This window comes from Calidris pugnax, unplaced genomic scaffold (assembly GCF_001431845.1).
Source record: "Calidris pugnax isolate Ruff unplaced genomic scaffold, ASM143184v1 scaffold51, whole genome shotgun sequence".
NCBI lineage: Eukaryota > Metazoa > Chordata > Aves > Charadriiformes > Scolopacidae > Calidris > Calidris pugnax.
Window position 1 is genome coordinate 4,577,536 of NW_015090797.1, and position 19,173 is coordinate 4,596,708.

Here is a 19,173-nt window from a genome sequence, read left to right on the forward strand (position 1 = left end):
ATAGGGTTATAGCAGAAAAGATTATACAGAGTAGCTGTTGCCCGCAGCAAGCTTAAAAGGTTTAATCTTGAAAAGGTTTTCTATCCCATATACATTCAGGTGTTATCTGTTTTACAGTGAGTGTTTGCAATACCAGGGAAACAAATATAAAGCAAACTCGCTTTTATCCCGGTGTAACCAAATGTGTGCAGATGTGATCTCTGTTTGTTTGGTGTGCATGAGGAGAATGGGAACAGCTTTTCTTTGGACATTTAAGACAGTACTGTATTTGGGTTTTTTTTCAAATCCTTCGCCATATCAAAAGCTGAGCTGTCAAGACAAAGATTATGTGACGTGTCTTTTTGATCCCAGCAAATATATTATTCAAGTCTGAAAAGGTGTGCTTCTTGAAAAATGTTTGTACTTAGCTTTTCTGTTGAAATGTGAGAAGTGAACAGAAAAATTCAACGCTTCATATTAACATATGAAGCATTGGATTTGGTGCTCAGATCCGTTTCAGAGTAGCTCACATAAAACTGTTCTAGGATCCAAGTTTTCGGATCCTAGATTGTTCAAGAGTGCAGCTGATGCCATCAACTGTTGCTGGCAGATGCAGCAACTTCCAGGGGCTTTAAAATGTTGATTCTCTTAACTTTTTTAAGTGTGTTAATCATCTTTATGTGTATGCAGTTTCACAGTTTTATAAATCGATAATCTTAGAAAGTGTAAAGTTTTTTAATGATTTCTAGTCTCCGCCTCAAGACACTGACCATTTTAGTCAGTACACATTCAGCACATCTTTCAGAAGAAACAAAATTTAGCTATTCGTGTCTCAATCTGGAGTATTTCCCTTTTACAGCTAACATGATTTTCAAAAGTCCACATTGGCTTTCTTTGTAATTCAACATCTTAGATGAAGTTTGAAAGGATCCTGTTAGGGGTTGTTTTGCCCTCATTATGTTGACCTTATTAATGCTGCAGGTTATTTATAGCACCATGACGGCTATGATAAAACCTTCTCAGGGAGACTTGACTCTATCAGAAACTACGTATTTGAAAGCCTTCCAGGGTAGCTGTTACTTCTGAGTAGGCTCTGCTCCATCTTGGCTTCTTGTGGACCCTTTGGGGCTTCTGCTCTGGGAAGCCCAGCTCATATGAGTGGCATCCAATTGCTTACCTTCAGAAGTGCTACCCTGTAGTATTCCTCTCCCTCACCCAAATCTCTGTGCTGTTGTGCGTCAGATGATACAACCTTAAATAGCCTGTTGCTGGTATCGTGAGGAATGACTGGCACTTGATACAAAAAAAAACCTCCCAGCAGTTGGAGACTGCCAGTGGATATCCTTTCAGTGCTTCTCCTCAGCTGTGGAAAAACAAGGAACACCACCAAAAGGCCTTTGCCAAATATTTCAATACTTTACAGCACATAAGTCAGTTTCAAGCAAAGGTATTTGTCCTCTGGCTGCTGTACAAATAGGATTGAATAGCAAAACTGTAAATAAAATAAATAACATAAAATTGTAAGCAACTGGAGAAAAAGCCTCTCTGGCTCTTTCAAGTCCCCTTTTCAACTCATTTGTGTTGTAAAACCACACTTCCACAGGCTTGCTTAGAACCAGGCCTGCAGCTAAATATTTACCCAATAGATTTTGTTAAATCTGTTTCAGTGCCTCTGGAAATGAATTCACACCTCTTATTCCTAAGTACCCTTTGCCTCTGGGCATCTGTGGAGAAATGCAGGTATTAGAAGATCTGAAACAGAGTTGAGGTAACTGATAACCTGAATCAATAGGCAATGGATTGAAAAGACAGAATGATCCTTTGTCTCTCCAGGGTTTGGAAATGGAAATTTTTGAGCTAAAAAGCCAAGCTGGACTGGGGTATTTCAGGTCCTTCAGGTGGTGCTTGAGAAGGACTTTCCATTGTGTTGTCAGGCTTCCTGCACCCTCCAGGTCAGCTCCAGCCCTTCCCAAGTGGGATCTCCCGGGGAGAAAGCAATGGATGTGGGGAAGTGCCACTGCCCCATACAAAAGTGGGAGAGGTGAAGAGGGAAGGCAAGCTCTGCTGTGGGAAATCAGCAGCAAAACACGGTGGCAGCCTACCCAACTGGAAGGACACTGTCTTCCTGAAAGCACCTTGGCCAAGGGACAACAAAAAGCCCTGGTCAGCTGAGACAGAGCCTCTCTAAGACCCACGGCCATGCAACTGGCTGTATCCTTGATGGAACAGGCCAGATAGGTTGGGAGAAGCTCCTTCTGGTTATCTGCAAGAACCAGAAGTTATTGCAGATTATCTCATGGGTTTTTCTTGGCTGCTCGGTGTCTTATGTGGTGTTAATTCATCTCACTTCTTAGTCCTGTCCCTTTTCTGCATAGACCTGGTTCTGCTCTACTGAAATGCTTTTGCTTCTCCTGCTGACTTCACTGCAGCTCTGTCTTGCTCTTACTCGGCGTCCTGCTACACAAGATGCACTTGGTTTCCTGATGCAGAGCCCCACCTCTGACCACGTTTGCCCCCAGACCTGGCCTTGTTCTTGCTTCTCAGGTTTCTGATCCTGAATGGTTTTGACTGGGCTACCTGGCTCTAATTTGGTCCCGAGCTCTTCAAAGCCAGTACTTCATAACAGTGCCTCGTGCCAGCAGAGCAAGGCTGGCCATTGTTTCTCCTCACATCAGAAGGACACCAGACTGTAAGGCATTCACTACATCTCTTGAGTGTCCACAACCCAATACATCTTTCACTTCAGAGTTCTGAAGTGAAAGATCCTGTCAAGATCAGACATTTACATTTTCTGTGTTTAAGTATCATTCCTTTTATTCCAAATTAAACCCTTTGTATCACACCTAATAATTCTGTCCTCAACATGAAAAGCAGATAGCTATTTAATTCCCGGCTCATCAGCATTTAACAAAAGTGTATAGATTTGATGTAATTCTCTTCCCAGAAATCAGACCCTCCTGTCTCCACCCTCTGACTATTTCCCCATCTCTCCTCCTCAGTCCTTCTGCTCTGTCAATAGCTTCCAGACAACTTGGTGCCTAAACCAGACTCTAGCAGATGAGTGTGGCTGAACTAGAGCCAAATGAAGGGAGAAGGTCTCTTGCTTCCTTCTCTGATGTGGTGCACTTGATAAGGCTGATCAAAAATACTCAGAAGAGTATTAGACACGGTCTCAGAACTGGGCAAGTGACACCTGAGATGCAAATGTACTTATTCTCATGTTCAAATATCATTAGGCAGCTTAATTCAAATCTGCCTATTACCAGCTTAAACTACTTCAATTTGGGTGCCTCTGGACCAACTTAAGGGCTGGTTCCACCTGCCAGCAGGGTTCAAATTGGATGTGGTTTTGTCAAGGCGGTGGTGTGGCACTTCTAACTAACGCAGACTTTCAGTTTCTGTCGTTCTTTGAAGTAGACTGGTTGCTGCTTTGAAAGCGGTCATTTGGCGTGTGGTCGGAGCATCACACCAGCGAGCTGGCTGCTGGCTCAGCAGAAGGCTAGTTCTCGCCAGTGCCCCTGAGGGAGGAAGTGGTCTGCAGCTGCCTGCTGGTTGTAATTACCTGGGTAAATCTGCCTCTCACCTGTGACAGTCACTTCAAATACGTTTTCTTGTCAAAATTCAAGCCTAGTGAGGTTACACCACCCAACTAGACCGGGTTGGTCAAAGCCCCGTTCAGCCTGGCCTTGAACACTTCCAGGGATGGGGCATCCTCAACTTCACTGGACAACCTGTTCCAGTGTCTCACCACACTCACAGGAAAGAATTTCTTCCTAAAATCCAATCTAAATCTCCCCTCTTTCAGTTTAAAACCATTACCGCTCGTCGTATCACTACACTTCCTGACAAAGAGTCCCTCCCCATCTCTTCTATAGGCACCCTTTAGGTAGTGGAAGGCTGCTAGAAGGTCTCCCTGGAGTCTTCTCTTCTCCAGACTGAACATCCCCAAACGTCTCAGCCTTTCTTCATAGGAGAAGTCCTCCAGCCCTCTGCTCATCTTCATGGCCCTCTGCTCATCTTCCATTATGGCTTTATGTCTGCATTTAAATGTAAACTGTGGGTTTTGTAGTAAATGTATGTAGAGTAATAGACCTCAGCAGAAACAGAAGGAAAATGACACCTTTGCAGAGGAAGGGGGTGTTGAAAAATTGGTTTCAGGAAGTTTAGTCTTTGGCGGATCATGACAGAAGCACATAGAGATGTGAAGTGCTATGTGACCATGTCACGACTGTTTTGGCATCTCTTGTAACCTGTTCTTAATGCTACAAAAGCAAGTTTCCCACAAAAGTTGATGCATTCTGTGCATCCTAGAGCAATGGTTGCGTAGGAGTGTGTCTTCTGTATTGACTACCCCTAAGATACGTGTTTCTAAGAATCTATTTACTTCATTTTACATGAAGAAAAATGTCTTTTAACAACCATTTAGGGATTTCAAAGCATATCAGGAATCTTTGGAGCGATAGCTGCCAGTTTGATAGCTGTGCTTCTTTTGGGCTTTCCTGTGCTCCCCTTGGCTTTCTTCACATTCCCTCCTCACCATTGGAAAGGTTAATTCAGGACACGGAAATTTCTCCAGTCTGAAAGTCTGCTTACAAATAAATTTATACCAACTGAAATCTTTATGCTGCCTTGGAGGGATTTTTATCACCTAAATGTTCTTTCACAATATGATTAATAGTGTTTTATTAAAAATGTTCCTCTTCAAGCATCTTTTGCATGTACAACAGCAGGGTCCAACCAGTGTTAGAGGTGTTGTGCATATCTGAGCGGAAAGAACAGGATCAGTGAATCATACAAACTGGCCTGGTTCTGCTGTGTCCATTTACAAGCATCAGCAGCCATTATCTTTACATTCAGTATTTCAAACATTACCCTTCTGTTCTGGCTTAGTGTATGAGACTATTTGCTACATAATTATACTGTATTTCATTTTCTTCTGTACGCTATTGTAATAATGGTATTGCCTAATAAAATAATGTCAGATTTTAATTTGGTTAAAAGTAATTTGGTATATTAGGTTTTTTGAGAAAATAAACTAGCTGATAGTGTGTATCAAGCTGTCCATTATTTTATGTTTGCATTTGCTTCTGTTTCCTGTTGTCCTTTACCTGTTGAAATAGGAGTGGGGTTTTTTTTCTAATTGTTTAAAGTTATTACGACCCTTCACAGCCTTGTGTCTAACCTATGGATGTTGTAGCGAGGACATAAGATGCCTGACTTACTATTTATTAAATGGATAGTTTTGCAAAAATCCCAGCTCCTAATAAATAGCTGCAGCTTATTAATCACTGAAATGGATTATCTAGACTAATGTGAAAGAGTATAATAATGTTGTGTGAAAGCAGGCCAGCAACGGGAGTCCGAAATTTGCTGTGAGACAAAGACATGATACATTTGCATCAAAGACAGTTCTGTAACAGAAAAGCTTGTGCTCACCTTCTGTGGTGGGATACTTGAGGAATAACCAGCAGTGTGTGGCCTGACATAAAATGTAGTTCTCCTCAAAGTTCATTTTTTTATGAGTGTCCTGAAAAGCATCTCAACATACATCCAAATAATAAAGAGGAGAAGGGTGAAAGGGGGAAAAGTTCTTGTGCTTCTTACACCCTTCTCTTTAGTTCTACAATTCCTTTTGCTTTTCAAGTGACCGCAGTACTCTGTAAACTTCCACATCATGTGTGGAGGAGGTACGCTCTCTATTAGATATATCTCTCCACACGACTAAAGATTATTGTGTGTTGGGAGATATTCTACCTCCTCCTTCAAGTGCCATTTCCAAGTACATTCCCTTTTAGATACACTGCTTGTGGGCTGTCCTTTTTGTTAGACTTTTATTAAAGACTAAATAGAGAAACCTTTGAGGCTGGTTCAGCAATCCGTTCCTCATCAGCACAGTCAGCACGATGGAATTCAGGCATATGCTTTGAGTCCAGTCCATGTGTAAAGGCTTTGCAGAATAAGGACAGATTAAAGAAAGCTTTTGTTGAACTGGAGCCCACAGGAGTTTGCCTTTCCTAGGTATTCACCATTACAAGGCTCAGAAAGTTTGTATCGGCCTGTAGTTTCGTGTCACTTAAGTTTTTACAAATTTAGGCATCTTGTTGCTTGATTTTTTCCTGCTGTTTCTTCTGTTATCACATGGTACTGCCAGCCTACCTGTGCTGTTTCTGTTGGGTATAATGATCATGTTGCTGTACTGCTTAGGTGATTATTCATGGGTGTGCAGGCAGAGAGTTATGGAACGAGAATGTACAGGCACTGATTTTAATCATTCTGACTTTGGGACAGTTAGTGTCTTAACTGAATGTCTTGAGGACTGAACTATTATAGCTGAGGCTGCCAAGTGAAATCATTTTAACACTGCACATGGAACTTTTTTTCCCCACCGCAAACTTAGAGACTTAGTCGTGTGTCCTCCAATGTGATCTGGTACCTGAAAACAATTAAAAAGAACAAGTTGGCATCTGGTTTGAAAGAATCTTCAATTGAACGCAGCCACCAAAATGATCAAGTTGTATCACTTTCACCCAAGGCATCAGAGAATCATATCCCATCACAGAAGGGATGTGGCCAGGTAAAAGAGAGAAAAATCTCCCATTTTCTTATTCTCTGACAATAGCTAATTGCTAAAAATGCCTTCTTCAGATATTAATTAGATCAGCCTGCAGGCTGCTCTTACTTGCATTAAGGATCTGATTTCTCTCAGCATGAGATTCACACAGGCTCAGTAATCAAAGCTTTTTTTGTCTCAGAAGGTATACTTAGCTGAAGTATGCTCATACATTTCTTAATTCCCATCCTAGTGCCATTCCTCTGTCCTAGTGCCCGTTCTCACTGAAATTTAAGACAAATGAACAGCTATCACTATGAAAGAATATGCGTGAACGGTTTCATCAGTACCTCATCACTCTTTAATTTGTAATTTATTTTCCACCTTTCCCCCGATTACATCTGGAGAGACTTAGATTCCCATGGGAAAGTTTTTAAAGGTTCTTTTTTTAGCTGTGTTGTTTAGATATAATTCAGACTAATTTTTCATTAATCTGTTACAATATTTCAGAAAGTTAGAAAGTGGAAAAAGGCCAAAGGAGTCTATTTCAAACATAAGGATGAAAAAGTTTAAATTCTTCTTGGTTCTCAGTTGAATAATGTAAAACTCTTCTTAGCTGATAAGGATTTTTCAACTTGTGTAAATCAATGACTATTCAATTAATTTTTGGATGCTGAAACTGTTGATCAGGTAAGGTGACAAAATCCAACAGCCTTTCTATTAACTAATTTGTTTACTACCCAACAATACTTAATTTTAGTGGAAGATTTTCACATTACATGTAAAGCAGCTCAATAATTTCAGCTGCTTAGGAATGTGTCTTCTCCCACAGCTAACATTTGGCTTATTTAGATGTTTTTATAATTCCAAGAAGAAGAAAGTACCTACTGCCCTGCAGCAAACAATCATCAAATCCCTGTTTACAAAAACTGACAACTTGTATTATTAAAATTGGCAGAAGCCAGGAAATGCTTCCCAACACAATTGTATCACTGACAGCTTACTCAAATGAATGTGGGTTTAATTATGGCAGCACAAGAAGAACTAAAAGATCCGTTTGACTAAGTAGGAGTTTAATTATACGTGAAATCCTGCAACCTCCTTTGTGCCTCTGCAATGGCAAATAAAAAGACCTGAGAGAAGACCAGAGTACCAAAGCATCAAGAGTATCAATTACATGCTTCCCGTGATGAAGTCCTTATAACTGTTATCCCTTTAGTTTCATTGCAGTTTACCCTATGAATTATTCTTTGTCAAACTAACTGAAAGAAGTAGAATTGCAAATTTGAGCATTTAAAGGTGATCAATACTTTATTGATGATCTTTTTTTAGAAAAATAATTTAAAAAATCCAAACATGAGTTGAAGGAAAGAGTATAGTTTGGGTGAAATACAGCTCCCTGGTGAGGGCACGGCAAAACTCCGTCAACAGATAAACACATCAAACAAGCAGATTTGGCATGGTATATCATCAACTTTGGTGTCTGAGTTTTGGGGTTTTCTTCTTTTTCTGGAATATGTTTTGAGTGTAACAAACAAAAAATGACTTTTCTAACTGCCCCTCAGCTGAACTAAGGCTCTGAAACACTGTGCATGAGTGTAAAGGAAATCAATATCTGCTTTATTTGTTTTAATATATTTAATAAGACTTAGACAAAATATAATTTTCAAATAGCGTTTGAGCAGAGATTTGAAGAGCTGTATTTGCATCTGTGCCAGTTACCTACAATCAATCTCTACTGTTTATCAGAACTGTTTATCAGAAGTGATGGCAATGACGCACTGGAGAAAAGTTTTTTGGAGCTGACCAAAATTACTTTATTGGATGGCTTGATACTCTCTAGGTAGTGGAAGGCTGCTAGAAGGTCTCCCTGGAGTCTTCTCTTCTCCAGACTGAACATCCCCAAACGTCTCAGCCTTTCTTCATAGGAGAAGTCCTCCAGCCCTCTGCTCATCTTCATGGCCCTCTGCTCATCTTCCATTATGGCTTTATGTCTGCATTTAAATGTAAACTGTGGGTTTTGTAGTAAATGTATGTAGAGTAATAGACCTCAGCAGAAACAGAAGGAAAATGACACCTTTGCAGAGGAAGGGGGTGTTGAAAAATTGGTTTCAGGAAGTTTAGTCTTTGGCGGATCATGACAGAAGCACATAGAGATGTGAAGTGCTATGTGACCATGTCATGACTGTTTTGGCATCTCTTGTAACCTGTTCTTAATGCTACAAAAGCAAGTTTCCCACAAAAGTTGATGCATTCTGTGCATCCTAGAGCAATGGTTGCGTAGGAGTGTGTCTTCTGTATTGACTACCCCTAAGATACGTGTTTCTAAGAATCTATTTACTTCATTTTACATGAAGAAAAATGTCTTTTAACAACCATTTAGGGATTTCAAAGCATATCAGGAATCTTTGGAGCGATAGCTGCCAGTTTGATAGCTGTGCTTCTTTTGGGCTTTCCTGTGCTCCCCTTGGCTTTCTTCACATTCCCTCCTCACCATTGGAAAGGTTAATTCAGGACACGGAAATTTCTCCAGTCTGAAAGTCTGCTTACAAATAAATTTATACCAACTGAAATCTTTATGCTGCCTTGGAGGGATTTTTATCACCTAAATGTTCTTTCACAATATGATTAATAGTGTTTTATTAAAAATGTTCCTCTTCAAGCATCTTTTGCATGTACAACAGCAGGGTCCAACCAGTGTTAGAGGTGTTGTGCATATCTGAGCGGAAAGAACAGGATCAGTGAATCATACAAACTGGCCTGGTTCTGCTATGTCCATTTACAAGCATCAGCAGCCATTATCTTTACATTCAGTATTTCAAACATTAGCCTTCTGTTCTGGCTTAGTGTATGAGACTATTTGCTACATAATTATACTGTATTTCATTTTCTTCTGTACGCTATTGTAATAATGGTATTGCCTAATAAAATAATGTCAGATTTTAATTTGGTTAAAAGTAATTTGGTATATTAGGTTTTTTGAGAAAATAAACTAGCTGATAGTGTGTATCAAGCTGTCCATTATTTTATGTTTGCATTTGCTTCTGTTTCCTGTTGTCCTTTACCTGTTGAAATAGGAGTGGGGTTTTTTTTCTAATTGTTTAAAGTTATTACGACCCTTCACAGCCTTGTGTCTAACCTATGGATGTTGTAGCGAGGACATAAGATGCCTGACTTACTATTTATTAAATGGATAGTTTTGCAAAAATCCCAGCTCCTAATAAATAGCTGCAGCTTATTAATCACTGAAATGGATTATCTAGACTAATGTGAAAGAGTATAATAATGTTGTGTGAAAGCAGGCCAGCAACGGGAGTCCGAAATTTGCTGTGAGACAAAGACATGATACATTTGCATCAAAGACAGTTCTGTAACAGAAAAGCTTGTGCTCACCTTCTGTGGTGGGATACTTGAGGAATAACCAGCAGTGTGTGGCCTGACATAAAATGTAGTTCTCCTCAAAGTTCATTTTTTTATGAGTGTCCTGAAAAGCATCTCAACATACATCCAAATAATAAAGAGGAGAAGGGTGAAAGGGGGAAAAGTTCTTGTGCTTCTTACACCCTTCTCTTTAGTTCTACAATTCCTTTTGCTTTTCAAGTGACCGCAGTACTCTGTAAACTTCCACATCATGTGTGGAGGAGGTATGCTCTCTATTAGATATATCTCTCCACACGACTAAAGATTATTGTGTGTTGGGAGATATTCTACCTCCTCCTTCAAGTGCCATTTCCAAGTACATTCCCTTTTAGATACACTGCTTGTGGGCTGTCCTTTTTGTTAGACTTTTATTAAAGACTAAATAGAGAAACCTTTGAGGCTGGTTCAGCAATCCGTTCCTCATCAGCACAGTCAGCACGATGGAATTCAGGCATATGCTTTGAGTCCAGTCCATGTGTAAAGGCTTTGCAGAATAAGGACAGATTAAAGAAAGCTTTTGTTGAACTGGAGCCCACAGGAGTTTGCCTTTCCTAGGTATTCACCATTACAAGGCTCAGAAAGTTTGTATCGGCCTGTAGTTTCGTGTCACTTAAGTTTTTACAAATTTAGGCATCTTGTTGCTTGATTTTTTCCTGCTGTTTCTTCTGTTATCACATGGTACTGCCAGCCTACCTGTGCTGTTTCTGTTGGGTATAATGATCATGTTGCTGTACTGCTTAGGTGATTATTCATGGGTGTGCAGGCAGAGAGTTATGGAACGAGAATGTACAGGCACTGATTTTAATCATTCTGACTTTGGGACAGTTAGTGTCTTAACTGAATGTCTTGAGGACTGAACTATTATAGCTGAGGCTGCCAAGTGAAATCATTTTAACACTGCACATGGAACTTTTTTTCCCCACCGCAAACTTAGAGACTTAGTCGTGTGTCCTCCAATGTGATCTGGTACCTGAAAACAATTAAAAAGAACAAGTTGGCATCTGGTTTGAAAGAATCTTCAATTGAACGCAGCCACCAAAATGATCAAGTTGTATCACTTTCACCCAAGGCATCAGAGAATCATATCCCATCACAGAAGGGATGTGGCCAGGTAAAAGAGAGAAAAATCTCCCATTTTCTTATTCTCTGACAATAGCTAATTGCTAAAAATGCCTTCTTCAGATATTAATTAGATCAGCCTGCAGGCTGCTCTTACTTGCATTAAGGATCTGATTTCTCTCAGCATGAGATTCACACAGGCTCAGTAATCAAAGCTTTTTTTGTCTCAGAAGGTATACTTAGCTGAAGTATGCTCATACATTTCTTAATTCCCATCCTAGTGCCATTCCTCTGTCCTAGTGCCCGTTCTCACTGAAATTTAAGACAAATGAACAGCTATCACTATGAAAGAATATGCGTGAACGGTTTCATCAGTACCTCATCACTCTTTAATTTGTAATTTATTTTCCACCTTTCCCCCGATTACATCTGGAGAGACTTAGATTCCCATGGGAAAGTTTTTAAAGGTTCTTTTTTTAGCTGTGTTGTTTAGATATAATTCAGACTAATTTTTCATTAATCTGTTACAATATTTCAGAAAGTTAGAAAGTGGAAAAAGGCCAAAGGAGTCTATTTCAAACATAAGGATGAAAAAGTTTAAATTCTTCTTGGTTCTCAGTTGAATAATGTAAAACTCTTCTTAGCTGATAAGGATTTTTCAACTTGTGTAAATCAATGACTATTCAATTAATTTTTGGATGCTGAAACTGTTGATCAGGTAAGGTGACAAAATCCAACAGCCTTTCTATTAACTAATTTGTTTACTACCCAACAATACTTAATTTTAGTGGAAGATTTTCACATTACATGTAAAGCAGCTCAATAATTTCAGCTGCTTAGGAATGTGTCTTCTCCCACAGCTAACATTTGGCTTATTTAGATGTTTTTATAATTCCAAGAAGAAGAAAGTACCTACTGCCCTGCAGCAAACAATCATCAAATCCCTGTTTACAAAAACTGACAACTTGTATTATTAAAATTGGCAGAAGCCAGGAAATGCTTCCCAACACAATTGTATCACTGACAGCTTACTCAAATGAATGTGGGTTTAATTATGGCAGCACAAGAAGAACTAAAAGATCCGTTTGACTAAGTAGGAGTTTAATTATACGTGAAATCCTGCAACCTCCTTTGTGCCTCTGCAATGGCAAATAAAAAGACCTGAGAGAAGACCAGAGTACCAAAGCATCAAGAGTATCAATTACATGCTTCCCGTGATGAAGTCCTTATAACTGTTATCCCTTTAGTTTCATTGCAGTTTACCCTATGAATTATTCTTTGTCAAACTAACTGAAAGAAGTAGAATTGCAAATTTGAGCATTTAAAGGTGATCAATACTTTATTGATGATCTTTTTTTAGAAAAATAATTTAAAAAATCCAAACATGAGTTGAAGGAAAGAGTATAGTTTGGGTGAAATACAGCTCCCTGGTGAGGGCACGGCAAAACTCCGTCAACAGATAAACACATCAAACAAGCAGATTTGGCATGGTATATCATCAACTTTGGTGTCTGAGTTTTGGGGTTTTCTTCTTTTTCTGGAATATGTTTTGAGTGTAACAAACAAAAAATGACTTTTCTAACTGCCCCTCAGCTGAACTAAGGCTCTGAAACACTGTGCATGAGTGTAAAGGAAATCAATATCTGCTTTATTTGTTTTAATATATTTAATAAGACTTAGACAAAATATAATTTTCAAATAGCGTTTGAGCAGAGATTTGAAGAGCTGTATTTGCATCTGTGCCAGTTACCTACAATCAATCTCTACTGTTTATCAGAACTGTTTATCAGAAGTGATGGCAATGACGCACTGGAGAAAAGTTTTTTGGAGCTGACCAAAATTACTTTATTGGATGGCTTGATACTCTCAATGGGTGAAAATGTATTTGAAGCACTGACTGTTAGCTTTCTTTCCATGTGCCAGGAAGCCTGACTCTGAAAAAGTATGGTTGGAAAAATATATCTAAGCAACTCTTGTAAGACAGTTTTGTAAAGTTTCACATACACATTGTAAGCCTCAAGTACTGGTTTTCTCAAATGTCTTTCATGTCTGGAGGAGTGAGATTCTCTGCTGTACAAGAGAAGTATTCCTTTGTGTTGCAGAGGAAAGCTGAAAATTACACTCTACAGGCATCCATAAAAAGCAGAAAAACAAAGATTTTGGGATATATTTTGGTATAGTTAATAACGTTTTTAGTTCCTAAACTTGATAATGCCTGGTGCACGTGGAAAACGACTGGTGGTTCCTTTATTCCCTGAAGCCAAACACTCGCGGCATCCTCTGATAAAGTTCTGATTCTGTACAGTATTAAATATGAAATTAGTCTATTTTGACTCTCATGTTTTCTATCTTCAAACTGCCCTTTTTTCCTTTAGTGATGAACCTCTTCACAATTTGTTTTTTAGGCCTCACAGATAGGATTTGCATAGCGTTCAGACTTCCTTGAAGACTGAGTGTTATGAAAATGAGTTGCAGTGGGTGCCTTATTAGGCATTTTTTGACAGTGTTCTGCTAGGGATATGAAGGTCCCAAAGGGGGAACTGATGAAAAATCTGTTGGAAAATTCTTTCTTAAAAACAAAAGGCACATTTTGCTAAGTGAATAAATCAAGAGATAATATCAATTTTTTTTGGTAATATTAAAGTTGCAAAAAAATGACAAAAATAAGAAGAGGCAGACTTGCTGAGGCTCATGTTGGAGATGAGCTTAGCAACAGCTTTTATTTTCCTCCTTCACTGTAAAAAGCTCATCTAGATAAAAAACAAACAAGCACTGTAAGTGAAATGCAATTATACCTAGCCTCAGGAAAGAGCATTGAACAATTTTATTATGGTGCCAAAGATTAGTCCTGGAATGTGAAGCTGAGAGAGACCTATTAGGGGTCTGCTTCATTAGAAGATGTGGAACAAGACATTCATACGGCACCAATAAATCCATTAAGGGGAAGAGGGCTCTGAAATGGGCTTTCATGATTCTCATTATTAACTTCAAGGATTGCTGAGGTTGGTGACTTTGCAAATACAGTTTTAGCCAGCACTCACTGTCCCTTTTAACTCTCTGTTCTCCAGTCCAAATTCACTTTGAAATAAGCAGCCATAACTCTGCTCTACTTAGCTGAGCAACATCCCCCTACCAGGGCTGAATGTGGAGAAAATGGGAGAAGAGGAAGAAATCTGTGGAAAATTTTCTCCCTCATATTCTTATGAATCCTGCATGAACGGCATTCCAAATCTAGCTGTTGACTACAGCTTTTAAGATCCTCATAAGGTCACCGTCAGCTAGACCCGAGCAGGCTCCTTCATTTTCATTAATCACAATTTCTGATGCTGATAAATCCTGAAAAGGAATAGCCGTTTGTTATGAATGGAGGGCATTTTGATAAAACTCTCCCGAGCAATGGCAGACAAGAAGCCTGTGCAGCTGAAAAATGTTACTTTTTCTGCTCAAATCTGGGTTTAAATATTGGTCAGCTGCATAGAAAATAGCATCCGATTTGTCAACAGCCTGAAAAATAGCCACTGAGAAACCAGCGCGTTTCTCTGCATCCTAACACTTCCAATTCCCAGACATACCAAAGCGAGTATCTAACATTTGACATTTCATAGAAGAAAAAAAAATAGCTGATTATATCAGGAGTTGAAGATTTCCTCGTGAGGGAAATACAGATTGCTCAGAATAAAGGGTGCTCAAACCTGGTTGATGGTACCCTTTCCAGATGTGACGTCGAGATACTCACTGGTGGTTTTACCAGTCTTCTGGAGCAAAACTTCCAGCTGGAAGTTGCATCCCAGAATGCTCTAAAGGTCTTTGGAGGCGCAGCGAGCACGGCTGGACAGGACTTGGGCAGAGACAAGTGTTTCTCTTTTTCCTCCATGGGAAAAACTACTTTTATCCATCCTGAAGGACCATCAGGAATGTCACTGGTCAGGATTCAAAGTCTCTTTTGTCAAGCGCGCAGCTGCGTCACAGCCATCACGTGGGACTCGATCAATTTTTCATGCCACAATTAATCAATTTCAGCAGACTCTTTTCCTCACTGGCGTGATTCCCGCCTCCCCGGGACTCTTCATCCGCCACGGACAAATGGGATGGGGATTTATGGAAGTGTTAATGGGGTGGCTTTTCTCACAGCCATCAAACTGTGCACACGCGTGTGTCAGGGCAGGAATTTTTTACGGTCTCTGGTGAAGTGTATGAAACTCTCTGGAGGGGAACACCTTCTCCAGGTATACAGGCAATTACTTCTTTTGATGTTTTTGGGAGCTAAGGATTTAGTTGTGGCAGGCATTGCCTTTGCCGTGCATACGGATAGCTCAGGAAATGGAAATACACTAATTACAAGAAGGGTGATGTAAAACAGGGGTTAATAAAATATGCTATTTACCCTACAAATACTAAAACAAGAAAAACACTTATGTGTGAGAGAGATTATTATGGTACTTATAAATCAAAGCAGCACAACAGCAAAGGAAAATAAAATGAGGTATTCGATTCTCACCTTAAGTATACTATATGATATTCCCTCCCAGATTTTATAAACAAATAAAGTATATTAAAAAAATAGACCAACTATGCTTCTGATACATGATAAGCATGAAGATGAAAATGTAATTAAGAGAGTTCAAATCAAACCAAATTGTTTCTTTATTTCTTATTTTTCTTCAAGCACTACTAAGGTCATGAACGTTTTCAGCTTGAAACACTGGCAGAAATGAAACATTCACGGTATCTTTATCAGAGGCTGGAAACCTTATGCTTGGAATGATTTCTGCTCTGGAATGTCTGTAATATATTGAAGCCTTAATACTTTGCTAATTGGTACCTTACTAATTAGCCCGTGACAAGAATTTTAATTAGACGCACAGTAGGTGTTCTCCCTACCTGCAGTGGAGGAGCTGTTTCCTGGGGAGAAAAGCGAAGGGAAAAAGATAGTGGAAGTCATCGATAGAAGACAAATAGAATCTAATCCCTACTATGGGAAGAGTGTACATTAATATTTTTTAAAATCGCATGTGATAGTTTACTCTGTTTTGTAAAGAACATTGAAATTTACTTTGTGATTAGCTCTTTTCCCCTGCAGAACAAATTGTGGGGTTTTTTTCTGTGACTTGACACGTTATAAGCAAAAGGAGAAATACTGAAACATGACTGCAGTCAGTTATGCTCTTGGCCAGCCCAAGAGCTGAGGGGAGCCTACAGGAGAGCTGGAGAGGGACTCTTTGTCAGGAAGTGTAGTGACAGGACAAGGGGTAACGGTTTTAAATTGAAAGAGGGGAGATTTAGATTAGATACTAGAAAGAAATTCTTTCCTGTGAGGGTGGTGAGGCACTGGAACAGGTTGCCCAGGGAAGTTGTGGATGCCCCATCCCTGGAGGTGTTCAAGGCCAGGCTGGATGGGGCTTTGAGCAACCTGGTCTAGTGGGAGGTGTCCCTGCCCATGGCAGGGGGGTTGGAACTAGATGATCTTTAAGGTCCCTTCCAACCCAAACCATTCTATGATTCTATGACATTCTGAAAAATTATCATCAGGTCCAGAGGACGTTTAAGATAAGAAGATTTAAATATCAGTAAAAGAAGGGGAGGATGGACTGCACAACAGGGAGAACCAGTTAATGATACTTACCCCACTGAAAGGACACTTTAGGAATGAGTGGAAAACTTGCTGAACAATTTGCATTATTTGAAAAATACCTTTTTTTACTTAATTTTGACTGGGAAAGTTCTTACACATGGTAAATAAGCTCACAGGTGAGCTACGTTCCAATGGATGCACTGTAGATATTTAAAAGCAATAGTTAAGGAATATTTTTGTCCAAGAGGCTGTATGAGGGAAGGCAGAATAAAGTTGCACCCCTTTTGCTTTCAATAAAGTTTGCAGCAATCATTGCAAACCACTGAGACTAGTGATTATTTCATGAATGTTAGAGAATATCGGTGGAATGAAAACAGAAATTAACAAATGGAGAAAAATCTGTAATATTTAAGTATCAAGGAACTGAAAGAAGATGATGTAATCGATGATGTAATCCTTGTGCCAAAATCAAAATAACCCAATCTCAGTCAATTAATATCAACAATATATAGTCTCAAAACCAGTTGCACATTGTTTGTAGAATAATTCTGAATACACAAGTCAGAGAAAATGATGGCCTGTGACCCACTCTACAGATACTAAAAGTTAATCTAAAATTGTATTTGCCCTGAGGTATTCCCTCAACTGCCCTGCCTGGTAAAAGATACTGTCTTTTGAGAGGGCTTTATTAACCCCCCTGCCCTACAAGATCTGGTCATTTCCCATGGCAGATTTGTCTCCTGCTGTGAGTTCGATTAGAAACAGAGAGGAGTGTGGGGAGCTCAGGCTGGGGTTAGCGGGATTGCATCCTGTTTCATCTTTTATGGGCAGAGATTTAAGGCTGATCCAGGTACAAAAGATATTACTACTTGTTGTCTAATTAGGATGCAGGTTGGGTCTGGCGTATCCTGAGGCATATCTCATTTTTTAGGTAGGTGTGAGTCTTCCCTGACACCTCTGAAGACACCAGCTACCTCCAGATCAGAGGCTGTGTGGCCACTTCTGTAAAGCGCTGTACTGAAAGGTGTTCCCTCTGCAGAAAGGCAGGATATATTAGCTCAGACTTAATGCCCTGCGACACACATCTGTGTCACTCCCGGCCACGTTAGAGCATAAGGGTGAAGTTGAATATCCCTGCAAACAGGCTGCAGCCCTACCCTTTGTCCGCTTCCTGGTGGGACTGCGGCTCTCATCACGAAAGGTCCAGCCTAGATGGCAGTTTAGCAGAGCCTTTATCAGTACTCTGAGAATTGAATAGGCTGTTTGGAAAAGGCAGCTATAATGTACCACCACTTCATTTGAAGAGTGCATTTTGGAAGGAAAAACACCCCACACAACAAAACACCTCTGATGTGATTGCCTTTCTTTCTCCGGGAAATAAAAGGGAGCTGGTTTTCTATCCTGAATTCTTTGGTGATGGTAGACTTCAGCATCCAGTACTTTTATCCTTCCTGTTATATACGTATGTGGGTTTGCTATGGGATACAGTGGAATATTTTGGATTGCAGGATTCTATAGAGCGTCTCCTTTATACCCCAGGTGGTCCAATGTTATTTTAACAGTCTAGTTGAGATAAGGATGCGGATTACACTGCAGGTCAGAAGCCCTAACCAAACTTGGCAGGGAGGAAAGGATATGGGTTTGCTAGAGTGATTACCAATAGGAAGTAGTGATGCTGACACGGGTTTCATTTTTGGAGTGCTGTAAAAGATGTTTATCTGTACTCTGTAGGCTTTAGTCTTTTATGGTTTGAATGCTGGCTGTGAGGGAAGCTGTCTCTTTTCTCTGTGCTTTATCCAGCAGCAGTGCTCTTCGAAATATTCTGAAGATTTTTATACCTGAAAACTGAAGGAAAATACGTTCTTACTTCTGAGCCTTTTACTGGAACTCATTTAATCAGAGACATACTGTCTTGAATTTGAATGAATACTTGGAGTGTGTTTCCTTGAGTAAATAGAGGGTATTATGTTGTGGAGTAGAGATTTAGTTGCTGTTGTGTTATTTTTTTTGTCTCCTCAACCCAGAATTGGCTAGAAAGGCATTTTCTAAACTATAAAATAATATCCAAATCTTTTATGATTTCTTTTCTCTTACATAATTTAAACTGAAGATTCCTTATTTAAGAAAACCTAAAATGAATTTCAGAGCTTGTGTTATGTAAGTCAGTTAGTTACATCAAGCAGAAAAACTGAACATTGCCTTTGGGAGAGAGAGGGGGGAAAACAAATGCTTGAGAGCAGACTCTCGGGAATGGAGGACAATTTGGGGACCAGCTTCTCCACAAACCGTGCCACAGAGAGGGTGGCAAAAGGTGCTGGGTACACGTGGAGCACCAGTCAACCTCAGAGGTTCTCTGGGATCGATTATGGATGCTTATGTACGTGTGTTCAGTCTGCGAATAATACTCAGTGTTTTCACATGATTTTGTCTTCCAGAATGATTGAAGATTGTGGGAAAAGAGGAAATACCATGGCAGAAAGAAGGCAGCTGTTTGCAGAAATGCGTAAGTACTTCCTAGAAATGTTTCACTGTGATAGATGCAGCCAGTTGCAATGCAATGTCATTAAAATTTATGCAAGCTTCCCACCTCAAG

General features: G+C 39.7%; 1 protein-coding gene across 26 annotated transcripts in view; it reads left to right on the forward strand.

The window, feature by feature from the left end:
• DTNA (dystrobrevin alpha) overlaps positions 1 to 19,173 on the forward strand; it is a 190,657-nt gene that overhangs the window by 68,132 nt on the left and 103,352 nt on the right. For 25 of the 26 annotated variants that reach the window (XM_014936932.1, XM_014936941.1, XM_014936934.1 and 22 more), the window contains one exon: positions 19,016 to 19,083. In XM_014936932.1, coding sequence (XP_014792418.1) covers positions 19,016 to 19,083 — 68 coding nt within the window. Of the gene's footprint in view, positions 1 to 18,998; positions 19,084 to 19,173 lie in introns of those variants that run through there. The other variant, XM_014936940.1, reaches the window with a different exon arrangement.